At 27.8% G+C, this 18762-nt stretch overlaps 1 protein-coding gene across 3 annotated transcripts; it reads right to left on the reverse strand.

Moving 5' to 3' along the window:
* Nucleotides 1–582: 582 nt before the first annotated feature.
* Nucleotides 583–16329, reverse strand: LOC118188220 (uncharacterized). 3 transcript variants are annotated; one of them, XM_035358612.2, is made up of 2 exons: nucleotides 16175–16329; nucleotides 583–14230 (listed from the first exon to the last, which is right to left on the reverse strand). In XM_035358612.2, exon 2 carries the CDS (start codon nucleotides 14221–14223, stop codon nucleotides 13294–13296), a length of 930 nt encoding a protein of 309 aa, XP_035214503.1. In that variant the 5' UTR covers nucleotides 14224–14230; nucleotides 16175–16329; the 3' UTR covers nucleotides 583–13293. The 3 variants fall into 3 exon arrangements, with proteins under 3 accessions (XP_035214503.1, XP_035214508.1, XP_035214515.1); XM_035358617.2 differs by lacking the exon at nucleotides 16175–16329 and adding an exon at nucleotides 15898–16165; XM_035358624.2 differs by lacking the exon at nucleotides 16175–16329 and adding an exon at nucleotides 15515–15664.
* Between the last annotated feature and the right edge of the window lie 2433 nt (nucleotides 16330–18762).

An 18762-nucleotide genomic window follows, 5' to 3' on the forward strand; every position in this document is an offset into this window, starting at 1 on the left:
AATATATGCTTGCCAAATGATACAGAAGTGAAATGTCTTTCATCAAAGAACCTGTCTAGTCTGTTTCATTGTGGATTCTATCCCCTCCTCCTTTACCAGCTGGATTTGAGTGCCTTTCCCAGTCTGAGGTATCCCACTTCTCTTTCTGCTCCTCATATTCCCAGCATACAATTTACAAATGCTACCAAAAGAATTGGTTTTCAGAGAACATGTTTGAAATCAGGAATACCACAAAATTTATACATCTTATCTCTTTACTTTAACACGAATGAAATTATATTGAAGGACAGATGAACTGATGTATAAATGAGAAATGAGTAATCCATACTTTACTGTATACTCTGTATACTGTATTGTAATCCATACTCTAGTAATTGATTATATCCTTTAGTTATTATAACTATCGCAGGAACTTGAGGAACATTTAAATATGATTGATTCATTCAAATAAAAACCAGTCAAAATTTTCAGTACTCGGAAATATCCAACTGTTGACAAACATTTCAGTCAGTGTAGAGAGTAAATAGTGTATTGAATTTAATAAAATAACAGTGTGTATGCATTTCAGACAATGATCACAACCTCTTTTTATCTATATTTATTCATTTATACATATCATGTGTGAAGCACATTGCATTAAGTGACAAATAAAGACAAATTTTATACTCTCAGAACATAACATAGCACCAGTATTAGATTCCAACCATTTACAGGATACAGGCACTTGTGAAAAGCTTTAAAATAACACTCCTTTTAATAAGAACCTTTTTCCTGAAATATACAAAATTTTTGTGTTGACATGTCCTATTACAACTGAATCCCCCTCTTCTTCCCAAGAAGTTATACCTCTAAGAGTTAAAAATTACATATAAAAATTTGACACAAAAAATACCAACAATCAATAAACATTTATATCTATCAAAGGGAAAGAAAATTATTTAGGTGGACTTATAATTCCAAAACAAACTCCTGTGCAAATATGTCACTACATGCCAATATATTAAATTTAATAATTGCATGGAAAACAATGCGATTGAATTTTTTAAGCCAATTAAAAATAAAATTACAGCAATTGTTTTTCATATGCATTATATTCCAGTTTCTGAAAACTTTTTTGAATTACAAAAAAATATGAAAAATTACAAAAAAAGTAAGCACTGTTTTTTGTATAATATCTAAAAATGCTTTTAAATAAACTAGAGAGAAGTCGATTTCATTTTAGAACTAAATAATTCAAGAATATTTTCAAAGCGAAAGAGAAGTAATTTCATTTTAACATAAATGAATAAAAATTATGCAGAAAATTTTATATAATTTTGTTTTTAATGCAGTATTTTAAAAAAAGGAAAGTTTTTCCCCCTCAAATTAATAATAATTACATTGAAGGCAGACTATTTTAAATAATAAAGTATTTTAAATCTCTATGGAAATTACACCACTAATGGATATAAAACAGTGCAAACTCAAGAATGTCTAAAATCAGCTACATGGATGCAAATAAATTTATGCAAAGATTTAGTTTCATGTGATTGTGCCATTATTTTTAAAAAGTTTCGTATATATATATATATATATACATATATAACATTTTTCGAAATTGAACTTAAGTATGGATTCACTCTTTTAAGATAATTCTACTAAAATTACTCTTGGGGGGATAATATAATCAATATTCTTTAGTAAATAAATTATTATTAACTTACTTTGCAGCAATTGCACAAGTAGTAGAATAACTCGATTTCGCACTAAGTGAATTTACGATTATACAACATTATATATATATATTCATATGATAAATACAAGTACAAGTAATACAATATGTCTTACAAGTACCTCAGATAATTAAACAGCTTTTTACTTTTAATAATTATAGAAAAGAAGTAAATCTCTTTAATGAAAGAATATGCATATTACTAAATAAATTCACATACTAAAAAATCAAATTCTAAACAAATATATACAGCTAATATCTTTGACTAAATTAACAGGTAAATTATATCAACTGGAATCTGTTTTAATAATATCAAATATGCTAATCTGCTTCATTTATTTCTATTAAAATAATAATTCATCTTTTCCTGAGAAATAAAATTTATTTTATAACTGAAACTTTTTGTCAGTGAAATAATAAGCAACTTAAAGTATTGAATTGAACCTTTAAAAGTTTTGCTATTACATAGAACTAATAATTTTCTTATAGGTTTGTCTTACTTATTATTTCAAAGATGAAGTACGAAGTATATAGAGGAAAAGATACAGGTACATAACAAATATTTTTCTGATGTTTAAAAGTCTAAAAATAAATGTTAATTATTTTTAAATTTTGCTAATCAATTGCAGCAAAAATTAATTATTAGTTCTATGTAATAGCAAAACTTTTAAAGGTTCAATCCAATACTTTAAGTTACTTATTATTTCACTGACAAAAAGCTTCAGTTATAGAATAAATTTTATTTCTCAGGAAAAGATGAATTATTATTTTAATAGAAATAAATGAATAAATAAAAAAAACCACAATAAAATTTTAAAAATATAAAAACTGTAGTACATAAACCATTAAAATGAATTAATTTGGAAAAAAGGAAAAGATTTCTCAACAAGAAAAATTTGCTATTTGGGAGTTTAAATAATAAATGATATCGTATACATAAATCATACACACATAAATGATATCAAATAAAAATACAAGTTTTCATAATCATAATATGCATTAACAAATGTTATAACTTTATTCTTAACTGATAAATTATGTCCAAGAAGACATACACAAAACTGTATAGGTATTTATTGCAAAGTATAATTTATAAATAATGGAGAAACTAATTGAATAATAACTATTAAATAAAATAAGCTACATTTTATTATCAATGCAATTTATATACTTACAGGCTATACACATTTTGTGGGATATTATCATCCCATATTTTTGTATGCTAAAAGTTTCTTTTCATTCATCATCAAGATTTTTGTCAAAAGTGCTAAGGGCTTAAAAGTTTTCTAATGTGCCATTTTCCCCATGATCAGCTCTTACTCATATTGTATAAATAATGATTCACTTCAGCAGTTTATATATCATAACGATTCTATTGCTATATATACTTCTTAAAATGCTATTTCGAAAAGAAATTTTGTGGGATAAAGTGATATATAAAAAAACTAGGAAGATATTGAATAAAGTAAAATTAACTTCTGATAAACTGAATAAAAATATTAAAGTGTAAACAGTAGAAAATATAATGACAAGAGATAATAAATTACAATAATTTAAAATAAAAAACTGTTTATAGTACATGAAAAATCAGAAGACTCAAACAAAAGAAATAATAATGAATTAGTAAACACACTCTTAAACAAAAAACATGACGCAACAAGAAGATATAAAAGCAAACTGGACACAAATTGATATGCGTACAGGTTTTGACGGAAAATGCAAAATTTTACATTTTGGCTACAAATGAATGAACGGTTGTCACTACAGCACACCTAATCTGCACAACTGGCAGGATATTTAAGAGGAGAAATTACGATCCCAGGTAATAAATTCTTCACAAATTTCATTCCGTGTACTCTGGTAGACAGTAACTATGCCTCGCATACAGGTGCACGAACGATATGCGCAGATGTCGGAATTTGAGAGAGGTCGTGTAGCTGGGTTCAAAGAAGCCGGTTGGTCTCATCGGCGAATAGCTCAACATTTGAGCAGGATCGATGCCACTATTAGACGATGTTGGCAGGATTGGGTGAATAGTGGCCACACACAGCGTCAAGAAGGAAGTGGTAGGCCTAGAGAAATGACAGAACATGAAGACCAAGCAATCGTCAGAACAGCACTCACAGCCCCCAGATGCATTATTATCATCGATTGTACGTGCAACTAGTGTTTCAGTGACCGCAATTACCATTCATACACTGCTCACAGACAGGGGGTTGAGGTCACGCCTCCCCTTGCACCTACTACCATTGACTTCTGTACAACGTCAAGCCTGCTTGCAGTGGTGTCGGGCTCATTTGCACTGGAATGTCATTGACTGGAGTAGAATAGTCTTCAGTGATGAGTCCCGCTTTGAACTGAGCCCCGATGACCAGCGAAGGCAAGTCTGGAGACGCCCCGGACAGCGGTGTGATACCAACCTGTCCCTTTGGTTGTCATCCATTGCAACCTTACAGCACAGCGATACATCGACGAAGTTCTAAGGCCCATTGTGTTGCCCTTCATGTCACACCACCCTGGGCTTACATTTCAGCAAGATAATGCCCACACTGCACGTTTCTACTGCTTGCCGAACATTACCTTGGCCAGCAAGGTCACCAGATCTCTCTCTTATTGAGCACATTTGGAGCATTATGGGCAGGGCCCTCCAACCAGCTCGAGATGTTGACGATCTAACATGCCAGTTGGACAGAATTTGGCACGATATACGTCAGTAAAACATTCGTAACCTCTATCAATCGATGCCAAGCTGAATAACTGCTTGCATATGGGCCAGAGGTGGACAAACACTCTACTGACTTTTTCACTTACTTCAATAAATCATCCAATTTTTCTCAAACTGTAATCATTTGTTTTTCTGTACATTTACATCACTTCTACCGATTTTTGTCCCATTCGGATAACTCCTTCTTGATGCGTCTTTTTTTTTTTTTTTTTTTTTTTTTTTTTGTCTAAGAGTGTATTATAAAATGAATATCTGAACTAAGTTCTGATAAAATAAAAACAGCCCTAAATGTAAAAATTTGTTACTAGAAAACTAAAAAGCATTTTTATTTAGATTATGATAATTATGATGCAGACTTGCATAACAGTAGCAGCTCAGTCTTCAACAAATATTAACTCAGTTTTACCCCCTTTTTTTGTTTTTTGAAAGGGGTGTATGTGTTTTCTACTCTAACGAAAAGTTATAGGTAACCAGATTAAATTATTCTATACCACGGAAAATAAAAGTACATTAAAAATATTTTTTAGTAATTACAATAATTCTACATAAGTCATAAACATCATCAATTGATATATTTTTAAATTGCTCAGTGTGTTATACAACTTGAAAAATAAATTAAAGATCATTATGCCACATCACAATATTCTTAAAACTTGGTTATTTGTCAGATCTCATTAAATTACAATGCTTGCCAGATTAAGTAAATAATAAATACTTCAATAGCATAAATCAGAAAGATATCAGCAATTGTAGACATATCTAACGTCAAAAATAATATATTTTGTTAATTTGCATATCAATCTGGCTAGCTTAGATAAAAAATGGTATAATGTATTTATAAACTGTATAGGAAAATATTATTTATATTGCAATGTGTTTAAAAAAATAAGTTCATGAAGATATGATATAAAAAAGGAAATAATTATCTTGCATATAAATGCTAATACAATTCTGGATAATACATTTAAAGGATAGAAATCTTGTATCTAAAAATGCTTAGTTTTAAACATCATGCAAGTGTTTACAAAATTACTCCAAATAGTGAATTATACATAAATGGTTTTTCATTACAAATATTTGAGGAATAATTTAATACATTTTTATATATTAACAAAAACACTGTATTAAAACATCATGTATAAAGCTTCATTTTCAAAATATCGATATGACAAAAATATTGTTAAAAAAATTCTTGACTAATTAAGTATCCCATCACAAAAGGGTGTGAGACAAATTAACACTCACTAGTGTAAAATTTTATAAATTATTATTCACAATAAAAATGTAACTTCCCTGTTTTCTAAAATAATTTTTACATCAATACAATTCTTTTTTTAAGATTATTTCATTCTTAAAAAATTACTGAAACGCTGATATTCATCAGATTCATATTGTAAACTAAATGGATTTTTAGCATCAGGCTTATTGCCAGAAAATAAGCCACGTGCTAATTTTACATCTGACAAGCAAAGCAAAAAAACAGTCACAAACTTAATCTCACATTAACAGCAATATCTTGAATAACATATTCTATATTATCTGTTCTTTAAGATTTTATTCTGTTGTTTGATCATAAAATTAAATTCCTTTTTATTTTTTATTCATAGCAAGTTTTACAACAAAATATAAACAAAAGCTCATATTATAAATATTATAATTAATACCATAACATGCAATGTGTTTTCAATATTATGCTTCTAACTAAATTGAAAATCAACAATCTTTTATGCTTGCATGTTTACCAGGTCTTTTGGGGGAAGAGGGATGTAAAAACTGAAGATGGCAACAATATAATGAGCTTCAAAATCAGAATGATGCATTAAAAAAATTTAACAGCATGGAAAAACAGATAGCCACAACACACTGAGTAGTAAATCATTGGATCACTTTTAGGCATTAGATAAGCAGTTTAGGAGACTAAAGTATATCCTACACCCATCTGAATCAAGAATTATCAGTAAAACTTCATATTCCTAAATTTTGTGCAGTGGAGTTTTTGGTCATCAATGTATTCTCAAACTTGTATACAAAGTTTTAAGAACTGAAAGATTTTTTTTTTTTTTTCCAGTAAGAGATTGGAAGTGATATCTATATGTATGATAAATATTTTTACATTTACGAAATGGCAGTATAAGCATAAGAATTTTATTGGTACTTTTCCGTTTCGCCGGCGCAAATCTCGCCAAGCAGACTTTATTGGCGACAACATACAGTATACACATAAAAAATATTAAAAAAATTTTAGTTCTAAGAATTCGTTTAAAAAAAGAAGACATAAACATTTAATATCGCTTAAAATTTTATAAAAAGCCAATAAATTTGTAAAAAGGCATTAATTTAAGAATTTACTATGCTTTCATGGTTCAACATCCTGATTCGCCGGTTCATATCACGTGACCCCAAGCGATCTCATCTCACGTAAACTACTCTACAAAAATCTAATGCTCTCAATAATTATCTACATCCATTTCAAGTTAAATCTTAATTTGGAACACAAGTTTAAATGCAAGAAACATTTCAATTCGTACGAATAACTTACTCAGAAATTATGTAAAACTGCAGTGCTTTACTTCGCTAATGCATTCTCATTAGAATGGATGAATTTAACCCTTGACCTTTACCTTTTCTATATTTTCGGCTTTGGATAAGCGCTGTGATTGCATCCCAATTGACTTAATTACCGAAAATGGCTTAACATAAACTGAAATATCTGATAAAAAGTCTATGTATTCTATATGCCAGTATTGTAAGAAACAACAAACTAGTCTGATAAGAAAAAGCTGCGACTTGTTTTGAAAATGATGCGTAAAAGATTACCAGCGAGAATATTCCGTTTGGCATCAGTTGTACCATTAATGGCGACTTTATCGCTTGCGCCGGCAAAACGGAAAAGTACCATTTTATTTCATTTATTATATAAAAATCATTTTATATTTTACTACACATAATTTCCATACATATCATCATAAAATAATTATATTTTGTGATAATAAAAAATAATTCAGTTTGCATAAAACCAAAAAAATAATATGCTATAACATATGGTGCATTAAATGCCTTAATATAGTTTAGTAATTTTAAGCACAAAATGTTATGAGCTGCTCTCAAGACTTAAAAATACTACAAATAAAAAATAGAACAAGTATTTAACTGAAATTTTGATAAGTTATTTTATAAATTCTCTTGGAGTAAGTATTTTACAAAGCAATTCTCTTCTGTAAGCATTAATAAAAAATTCATACCATCACTGTTAATATTAACTTAAAGTAAATTTAATTTCCATAAACTTTATGGCATAAATTTAAGTAAAAACAAGGATAATATATTTGTTTTAAACAAGAGATTAAAAGCATTTTCTTAGATATAATATACAATGTAATAAGATTTTTTAATCCTTTCATGAATTATGAGTAATATTAAAGATGTCAATAATTTAACTTTTACAGATAATATGGCACATCAGCACATACATATATATATATGATAAAATATATATCAAAACAAATATAAATTTTTTTCATTAAACAAAAGGCAACAATATGTCCAGTACAGTACCCTATAAACTTTTTATACAGTATCAAGATGAAGCAAAAGTTGGTAAAGATTTCCAAAAATTAATATTTCGGTGAATTTGTGAAGTAATGCAATTAATACAAAAATGAATAAAATCCTATTGAAGAATATGAATTTTTTATGCATTTTTTTTATACTGTTATGCTCAAATACCTCAAAATAAATACTAACTGTGGCAACCATCATTACTGAGTACTGATGATTCCATACTATGATATATGGACTGCAGAAATTGGATACTTCATAGATAACATTTTTTATAACTGTAAGGGAAGCATGATGTTTGTATGCCCTGATTTCAGACAGCTCTTTATCACTTTGCCCTCTCCAGTGGTTGAAAGCAGGAGCCAGTATATAAAACTGGAAACACAAAACAAAACCTGTTAGAAAGGCCTTCCCTCTATTTTTTTCAGTATAATAGAAACATTGATGCAAATATCACTTCATGTAAAGTGCATTTCATTTAAAGTATTTGTGAAATAACATTATAATAAAATACTTTCCATTCCAAGTTACTTAAACATAAAAGTATATTTCATATTTCTGTATGTTTTATTCTCGTGACAATTTGGTCTGTATGGTATAAAGTTATAATGATTGAGACCTTACCTTGCATACAATAATGGTGACTGGTTAGCTATATAAGTTAGCATAATATAATTATTTTAATGGATGAATTTTAATGAAACAATTTGTTAGCCAATGAAAATGTTAGAAAAAGGTTAATTTTTAGAGGAAGCCATAAAAATATATAAAATTTTACGCTATGGAAGAATATGAAAGCTCCTAGAAAGGAGACGCACATGCCACATTCGTTCCTGCGAAAATCAAGCCCTGGTTGAGAGCAAGAGTTTATTAGCCAATAAAAAAGTAACAGGGGTTCATCTTGCATGACTATCATAAAATTCTATGCTTCCCTTTCTTCTAAAATAGAGAAAATGACTTTTTTATAACAGGTTAGCATTATGTTGACTTGCCACTTTGACAGTTTAAAAGTAACTATACAGTCATAATTCCAAGATAAGTCACAGTAGATATAACTGTATTTTTATTTTTTCTTATTATTTCATGCATACTATGCTAACTGCATTACCATATATTATAAATTCACTCAAATATAATTTTTTAAATCTTTACTGATTTTTCAACTACCTTGTATACTGCTCTATATAATGTGCAAACTATTTTAGCATAAAACCAAAATATATCAAAATAGTAATAACAATAATTACAAACTAATAACATTGATGAAAAATTACAGAAAATTAAACATTTAATTTTCTCATTAATACAAGCCCTATGTTTTGTATTTGCCACACTGTCAACTGTACATTCAAACTTTAAATTTACTATAAAAGTTTAAAATATATAATCAAAGAAATGTGAAATATTTAATTGTACAAGTACTTGCCATAATTATTCAGCAATTTTATGCTACATTTTTGCATTAATTATTGGTTTATTTATGTAATGAAATGTTACTAACATAATTAGAAAAAACATTTTTGCTGCTAATGAAAGTTCCCTTAAAATATGCAAATAGACAAAACTTATATAAAATCAAAAACTCAAATATCTAATACAAAAGATTAATTATATAGGTTCTAATATAGCTGAAACACAGAGAACATTCCAAAACTTTTATTGGTAACATTTTAAATGAGTAACACAAAAAAAAAACATTAAAAAATTTTTTAGACAAACATTTATTACATTTTAGATCCTTGTACATATTTCTAAAATTTCATATCACAAACATTTCATCAGTTGAATAGATAGTTATACTGCAATCTGCATCCGTTTATAATGAAATATTATTTTCAAAGTAGCTTAACTGCATCACTACTTTTAACAATAACACATACAATTCATATTGTTTTCTCATATAGATTAACTAAAAACGTTTTTACTCCTGGATTAAAATTTTTAATACAGAAAAATGCATGCATAACACTAACGCTTTTTTAAACTGCTTTGTAGTACTTTTCTGTAGAAAGCATTCCAACAGAAAACCTATTACTTTGTAATGCATTATAACATCAGTAATAAAAATTAAGCAATTATTTAAATGCAAAATCTTAAAATACATGTTAAACACACACAATACTAGTTAAATATACATAGAAGGAAATATTACACTGAAAATAAAGACTTTTTTTAATACAGTGGTCTTGAATTCAAATTGCATATCGGCCAAATGCATGATGTGAAAACAACTTATAGGCCAGAGGTTATTTTAAATTTTTTTAATGAACTTTTTTATTAACAAAATGAAAAAGTATTTTAATTATGTTTTAAATTTCACATGCTGAATACTTAACTAAAACAGACATTAACAATAATATTACAAAGGGGGAAAATATTCAAATTTATTTTTTATCTGATATCTAAAGTTTAGTATTTGCAAGACATTTTTGTTGGTTACAATTTGTAATTCAAATATACTGACAGCTAACTACCAAGTTTTCAGAATGACATTTCTTTCAAAATAATTCTAACATGCTTAGTAAATAACTTAATTTAAATTAAAGATAAACAAATTACCAGTAATTTCTAAACTGTAGAATCATGAATTAGTTTTTTTTTCTTATTAATTTTCAAAAAGATAATGAAAATATTGTAAATTTGGATTTGAAATAACTAAAATCTTGAAATTTTGCAACACCATAGTTAGAACAAATACATAATTGATATGCATTTATGGGCTGCATAAAACTACTTCGGGAGCTCCCAGTTAGACACCATTGCCTTACACAATACAAAATTTATTTTTTAAAGAATGGATATAAAAATCCATACCTGCAATAATAATATAGTTATGTAGCATCTTTTCACAGAAAACTTAATGATATATATATTTGAATTTAAAAATTGCTTTTCTACATATTCAAAACTGATTTGAAACCACCAGTATCCTCCTCAGTAATATATTTACTTAAGAAAAATAAATGTATGGAAAATAATAAAATTTACAACCTTTTTACATATTTCAAATTAATTCAATCTGAAGGAAATTATAAAACTTTTAGATGCTTAAAAAGATAGATATTTTTTAACATTTCAACAAGCTGAAGATATCTAAATAAATTATAATAAAGATGATATAGTATAAATTCATATCCCAACATAATACACATACAATAAAGCATTATGATTACAAAATACTAAGACTTGCAAAAATATATACGGTGAATTCTTCTAATATGAATCTATAAGTAATAAAACTGTCTAATTTTGGTAGAAATTATCGAAAGTATTCTAGGAATCATTCCTTCTTCAGCGTTCTAGACTGAAAGTTCACTTAATTTGAACATGCACAACCACATTCTTATCATATTAAGGTCTATCATAATATAAATTAATAATGATTAGCAAAAACATAGCATTTGTCTTTCAAACAATTGCTCTTTTGCATATCTAAAATACAGCAAATTTGACTTTAAGACATTAGAGAACTTCATGAATATGTAAGGATCAAATGTAATTATTCCTACATAAAACAATATTCAGCACTCTAATATTACATGATTAATATTACTATTCAACTAATTGCATTTCATTCTTTTAAAAATTTAAGTAAAATGACTACTGTAAATTTAAGAAAATATCTTGAGATCAAAATATGTAAAAAAACAGATATTTTTTGGCTAAATTATTAAAGAGGTTTATATTTAAAATATAAATCAAATAAAAGTAAGCAGTCTTTTTAAATTTTAAATATAATTTAATTTACAACTGAAAAATATATTCACACTTGAACTTTCATAAAAGGTTAAAATCTAAAGAGCAGTCTGTTCTTGTCATTGTTAATGCTCGATTAATCCACTAAAGCATAAAAAGTTGTTTAAAATTACTGAATTAATTTTAAGTACACTTTAAACACATGCTTGGTTCTAAAATAAATGAAATCAGAACTGTATACAAGAAATATATGTCTCAGTGGTATGGTTAGAGAAACATTAAAGCAAAATGGCAAAATATTTTTAGTCACTATCACATACCCGCTACCTTAGCTTAACAGGATGAAATATTTTTAAACAACTTAAAAGAATTTGAATTTTTAAAATATTTCAAACCACATATTTCTCTTTGCCTATATTATTAATATTATCTCTCAGATCACATATTTTTAAAAAATTAAGAAAAACATTATGAAAAAAAAATGTTTCCAGTCCATTTGCTCTTTATTCATCAGCTTTAATTTCTAAGTTAAGTAAATTAATTATGAAATTTGTGCACAAGCTGGAAAGACGATATAAACTGTGCACATTCTCAGGTATCTGACAAATGTATAACAATGCTATTTACAGAAATTCAAAAGTTATGTTTTGTGAAAGATTACACAGATAAGTAGTCATGTATCAGAATACAAAACAGAGACTACAGGTGACAGTTTCATTGGGAATACCAACAATGACATCATGCAATGGCATTTCCATAGATTAGAAGTATATCTGTCATAACACAATTAGTTATATGATAGCTTGTTTTGTTTCAATATTCTAATCTACAGTATATTCACTTTGTTATCAAAAATTCTTTACTCAGTGTCAAAATAAATAATCAACAATTATTTTTATAAAAAAGGACTTTCAGAATTCATATTTATCACTGCAATCATAAACAGCATTGCTAAATATTTCTTCACTTATGATATTAGTGTATAAAAGTTAAATGACTATTGTTTCAAACATGATTTTGCTGAAGCATGAACTAAAGTGAGAGAACAACATACATACTAAACATTAATTATTACTGGGTAAAATATACAAATAGAGACTAGTTCTCAAGCAAGTTATACATTGCATTGAATGGCCTTGACTAGAAAAAAAATCTGCAGTTTATTTCAAGAAGAATGTATTTAAAAATGATACAGTATCTTAAGTAAACTAAAATTATGCACCATAAAAATTCAAAACTAAAGGACACAATATATATATATTTTTTTTTCTTCCAGATAAAACACAAGATTTTCAACTGAACTGAAATTTGTAAATTTATATTACATTCATTTTGTTAAAAACATACCACTATCTATCAAATTTATCATATCAAATGCAATTTTGCATCAGTGATCTACAACACAAATCATAAATCAAAGACCAGATTTTTTTCCGCCTCTCTAACACGAAAGAGGCAAATTAGATTTCTTATATTTCTTAACAAGCAGTGGTGACAATTACTACAATTTTTGCTTCAAATTCATCATTGCTTATATTTTTCACATGATGTAAAAAAAAATCAGCTTTTTAAATGGTCCTAAGCATTTTGATTATACAGATTATTACAAATTTTGCTTACACATTGGGCATATAGTTTGCTGCTTCAGGCAACGCCTCAGACATTCACCATGAAACATGTGTTTGCAAGGTGTTACTCGTGCTCTTCTCATTGATTGCAAGCATACTGCACAAACATCATCTCTCTCACTCACTTCTTCCTTGGTAGCATAGCGATACTTATCCAAAACTGATTTTTCCATTAGCAAAACATTCCAGTGATCACCCATTTCTTTCAGACATAAATATACATTAATATAACCTGATGAAAATATTAGAAGCCAACCTCCATCAGTAAAAAACCACACAATAGTAATCATTAAAACAGATGCAAGAGATGAAAATATACGTAACAATATAGGACACCACAATAATTCTAAATTTTCTAAGCAATCTAACTGCAATTTTATTAATAATGTGTTGGCCTTTTTATGGCAAGTCGGCTCTGTTATAATGTAATATATAGCAGTAATAATAATATAACCCCATGTTGGACTAAAGTGCTCTAAACCCTGTTCGAGACCAAATACAAGTAATACAAATACCCCAGTGATTGCAAAAGTTACCACTTTTGCTAGATCTAAAACAATCTTCGTAGCAGTCATAGCCAGATGCCTTATATTAGAATGTTCAGAAACATGAATAACAGGCGAGTAGTCATGTAGACAAAGAAGGCGATCTGCATAAGCAAAGAGATAACCTATAACATTATAAAATAATAGACAATATAAGCCAGTCAGCCTGTCTTCAGGACAAAACCAGCAATCACAGAGCATAAAAAATAAAACTTGGTTGATGAGACTGGCCATGGTTCCATTTTTGCGATATGAATCTTCAGCATGGCGAAATATACTTGACACATTTGATGCGAGTGTTTCCCACAAAGATTTAAGAACTTGGTTTGCCATGATGTAACAAGTTCCCATACTATCCATCAGGAGCCTTAAATTTAGAAAATAAATAAGTAAGTAAAATTTAAAATATATATACAATTTTCACATTATTTTAAAACAGAAAAGTTTAATTAAATATAAATTAGTCATGCTCTGCCTATTTGGTATAATAATATATAAATACTATACACTTAACAGCAACATATGGATCCTAAAAGATCATTCATTAAATCAATTAACATCCCACAAAAAATGATATTATTGTTAAAAAGTGAGGCAAAGTTACACATTCATTCATATACACTATACTTGGTAAGAAAAATTTAAATTTGTTATCTAACTAGCAGTTTTTTGAGGGATTTTGTTGTGCTTAACATATTTAAGTAAAACTTCATCAATTATTCATCCATTATTTATCATTAAATTTGGTACATTTTTTTAAACTGATCTTTTCATTGAAAATAGAAACTGCTTAAAAGTGGAAAATTATCTAATTATAAATTCACTTTATATTTCATCTATGATTGCTTTAAATTCCATGTATGATTCCACTTATGCTTCTACAACAACAGCAATAAGTGCATTGCAATATCAACACTGCAGAACTACCTTAGGGATCAAAGAATGAGCATTCAAAGAGGGTAGAATAGCATCACTTTGCACAAATCACATACACAGTAATCTTAAAATTAATTTAATCTAATTAAATTAGATTAAAGATGAGTTGATGGGCACACTGGTAAGTTTTGATTAAGCAGCTATAAAAATTAAAATTCTAGTAACCAATGTATCTCATATCTCTTTCCATCCAGATACCACCTCTGATAATATACACAATCATTGGCATGTGTAATGTTTTTTATATATTAATAAAGGTATGTAATCAAAATTGGTTGATGTATGTAAGTATTAATAATTCAGATTTCTGACATATGAATGTCTTCCAAGATGTTTTTAACAATATGAATGGTGAATTTTTATTTCATTCAAGTAAAACATTTATGGAGATGTGAATAACAAAATTCCTAACATTGCTGAACATAAAATATGACAGAATGTTTAAAAGAAGTGGCTCAAATTGAATTAGCCTTTACTGGAGACCTGACAAAGATGACTGTATTGATAATATTGTTTACAGAACAATACAAAATTGTTGAACTGTTACTTTTCTTAGATAATATGTAATAAGTATGGAAGTTAGTTTAAAATTTAATTATAGTTCTGTTTATTAATTATAGTTCTGTTTATTTGAAAGATTAATTATAGTTAAAATTAATTATAGTTCTGTTTATTTGAAAGAAGCAAATATATTTCAAATAGTATACTGAATTACCTTTCAGTAGATGAAATTACTCCTGAATAATAGTATAAAAATGCATTTATTTCATTTAAAATTCATTTCACACCTGTTATACACATATCTGACAGATATGATATCCACATGCAACCTCTTCTTAACATCTTTACGAGCTTTTCATTCAATTTTAATGTAATAATTTCATACCCAAGAAAATTAATCAATATTAAACTCAATATTTATCACTTTTTATCAATAAATATTTATTTAGGATGTCTTTGCTTTAAAATTAATTATTTTGTTTAACGTTACAATACTCAACTAAAAATGCAGCTTATTCAAAAAATAACATATAATCACTTTTATACAGCTACAATACATCAGAGTATATTTTAGAGCCAGAGAACGCATAAAATTACTTCAGGAGGCAATTCTTTCCTGCTTTCGTTAAATCATGATGCAAGATAAAAAAAAAAGTTATAAACTACTCTTTCCAATTCTCCACTATTGTAATCGTTAGATATAATCTGACGTTAAAATAAAAATTAAAAAAATATATATATGTTAGCCATATTCAAAATATGTAAGAATGATTTTGAATCAAAACACCAATATATTCTTAGTTACATCCCTAAACTTGTATTCATTTTTATGAATTTTCACACATTGTATAATTTTGCACTAAATTAAACTCACACATGAATACTCCTTTCAGCTACCAAAATAAACAAACACTGAAATTCCCAAGGAGGTTAGAATAGAAGGAGGGAGGGTTCGCAGTTTCCTCCACTATCGGGGAATGAAACTACGCCGAACAAGCGGCGTCCATGTTTGTGACTTCAAAACATTGCATTACGGCAGTGACATGTACGTGTTTCTAAGCTGTTCCGTGCATTTATTTTCCAGTAAAAATATGTTAAATTTATAATGAAATCCCTCGCTATTGTTGAATTTTTGTTTTAAAGTAATAAAGATGATATCCATAATTTACTATGTACAGCAAATTATTAAGAAAAAGTTCGAAATCTAAATGCATGCGCATAACATTAAAGCCTTTAAAAAATGATGTTTCTGCATATTTCACGGATTTGCTTAGGTTAGAAAATAAATCTTAATAAAATAAAACAGATTTATGTGAATTCATTGATTTCAGTTTATGCGCATTTCATATTTATTAATCTCAAAGAAACTGCCTTTAATTAAGTTGAATTACAGAAATACACCTATATAAGTTTTTGGATACATCTTTCCACATGTTCAATTGTGTAAATATTTTACTTAATTTTATCACTATACTGCCCAGAAATTTGTAAGTTTATGCAAAAAATTTTTAACAACAGAACAGTTTATCTTAACTTAAAAAAATGAATAATAATTAATATATAAAGAAAAGCATTGCTTCCTTTACAATTAATAAAAATAGTAACAATTGATTTCTTACTTTTCATGAAAGTTATAAAACGAATTAACTAAAACGTTCAAATTATACAATTTAAATCCTACCATATAGCATTGTATCTTAAGGAACGAAGATACCAGCTATAAACAGAAACATTAAAATGTATTTAATATAATTTGATTATAGTTATATTAACTAACCTATTTTAAGTCCTTTTTTTCACATCTGGAAAGAAAACCACATGACATTGTGATATTTTTTGACATAGTTGTCATATTACATAAAAAAAGAAAATTAATACTTACGTGTGAAAAATAATGCCCGGAATTTTTTTCGAGAATCTATTTGTGCATCCATATGCAATACAAGCTGACATGCTTCAAAAAGAAAAGAAAAAAATGTTGCAATGACAGCCTTCCTTGCACAAGTCACGGTGATAACAGGAAGATGGCCGCGAAGCTTCACCGTTTGAGTTGAACCTTCCCTCCTTCGTTTACGATTATTCGATATCCTTTATGACAAAAACAAACGGCAGCTGTGTCTATCCGTCCGACTAGTAGCGCAGAGGCGTTAATGTAAGATCGCGTTTTCTCCGTGCAGAAATGTTTATTTACGTTTTGTGTTACATTTATTTCAACTAATATGCTGAATGAGATACATTCATGGACCTTATAAGAAATAGACTAACTCAAACGGGTTTGCTCCCTTGTCTGAGGCATTGCCGGCTGTCACCTTGATCACATCCGGAGAAGTAGGGACGACTTGCAGAAATTTAACATTGGTGTGTATAATTGTCAAGAAAAAGCTGGTTGTAGCGTCTCATTTCACAAATTAGAATTTCTCCATATTTTTATTTTTGAAATTGAGATTGGTTTTTAAAAATTTAGTACATTTATCAAGCATAACGTTCCAAATAATTATAAAGCTATTGCATGCTTTCAGGATGGATTTTTTTTTTTTTTTAGCTTTTCCTATGCTGTAAGGAAATTTGTAACTACTTCTTTTAGAAAATAATATTTTAAATCTGAACTAATAGAAAATTTCAAACAAGCAATTTTCTCTTGCAATTTTTATGTTTTTTATTGGTGTAAATAAGTAAAAAATACTAAAATATTTAAAAACGAATTTTTGAAAGTTTTGTTTAAAATTCTAAATTGTGCTGCGTTTTTAAAATTATAGATGAGTATTATAGCACAATTTCTATAAAGGAATTTTATTTCAATTATATTTCATAATACATCAGAGTAATAAAGACTTTTGACTCCTTAAAAATTGTTATACATTTAATTCTAATATTAAAATTGTATTTAACCGTAATAATTAATTTTGCTTGTATTTTATAGTGATTATTTTTTATTTATTTTTAGTTCTGTATAAGATTTTTTTTATTTACTGTTAATTTAATTTATTAGCCCAAAGGGGCGGTAGCCTAGAAAGACTGTTAGTTTTGAAGCAGCATTTTGCACTGTTTTACTATAAATGTCCGTGTTTCCTTGCAAATTGTTGTTACCAAATATTATCGCCCTGTATTATATGTAAAGAAATTAAATAATGAAGAATCTGCTTGAATACATGTATGTTTCTCGCACTGTGACAAAAACGTCCGTATCTAGAGCCATCAAATTTTTAATAATGTAATCCTCCACTCGAACATGGGCATCTGGACGGCTGAATTTCGGATTTGTTTTAATCTATTTCATATTTTGTAAAACTTTAACGAATTTTTGATTAACAAACTCAACGAGTTCAGAGCGAGCACTGTACGGAAAATAACAGTTTTATCTCCAGTGCGGAAATTCTAAAGATATGCTGTTTTCAAATGTATGTGGTTTACGGGCGAAGGACATGATTTTCAATAAATATAGGTAACACACAAAACTTTAAA

Source organism: Stegodyphus dumicola, chromosome 1 (genome assembly GCF_044657685.1).
Source record: "Stegodyphus dumicola isolate Sdum_Otavi_A_Nest chromosome 1, ASM4465768v1".
In the NCBI taxonomy this organism is placed as follows: domain Eukaryota; kingdom Metazoa; phylum Arthropoda; class Arachnida; order Araneae; family Eresidae; genus Stegodyphus; species Stegodyphus dumicola.

Excerpts from the sequence above, each read along its gene's own strand:
- LOC118188220 (XM_035358612.2), bottom strand. The coding sequence starts at position 14,223 with ATGGATAGTATGGGAACTTGTTACATCATGGCAAACCAAGTTCTTAAA.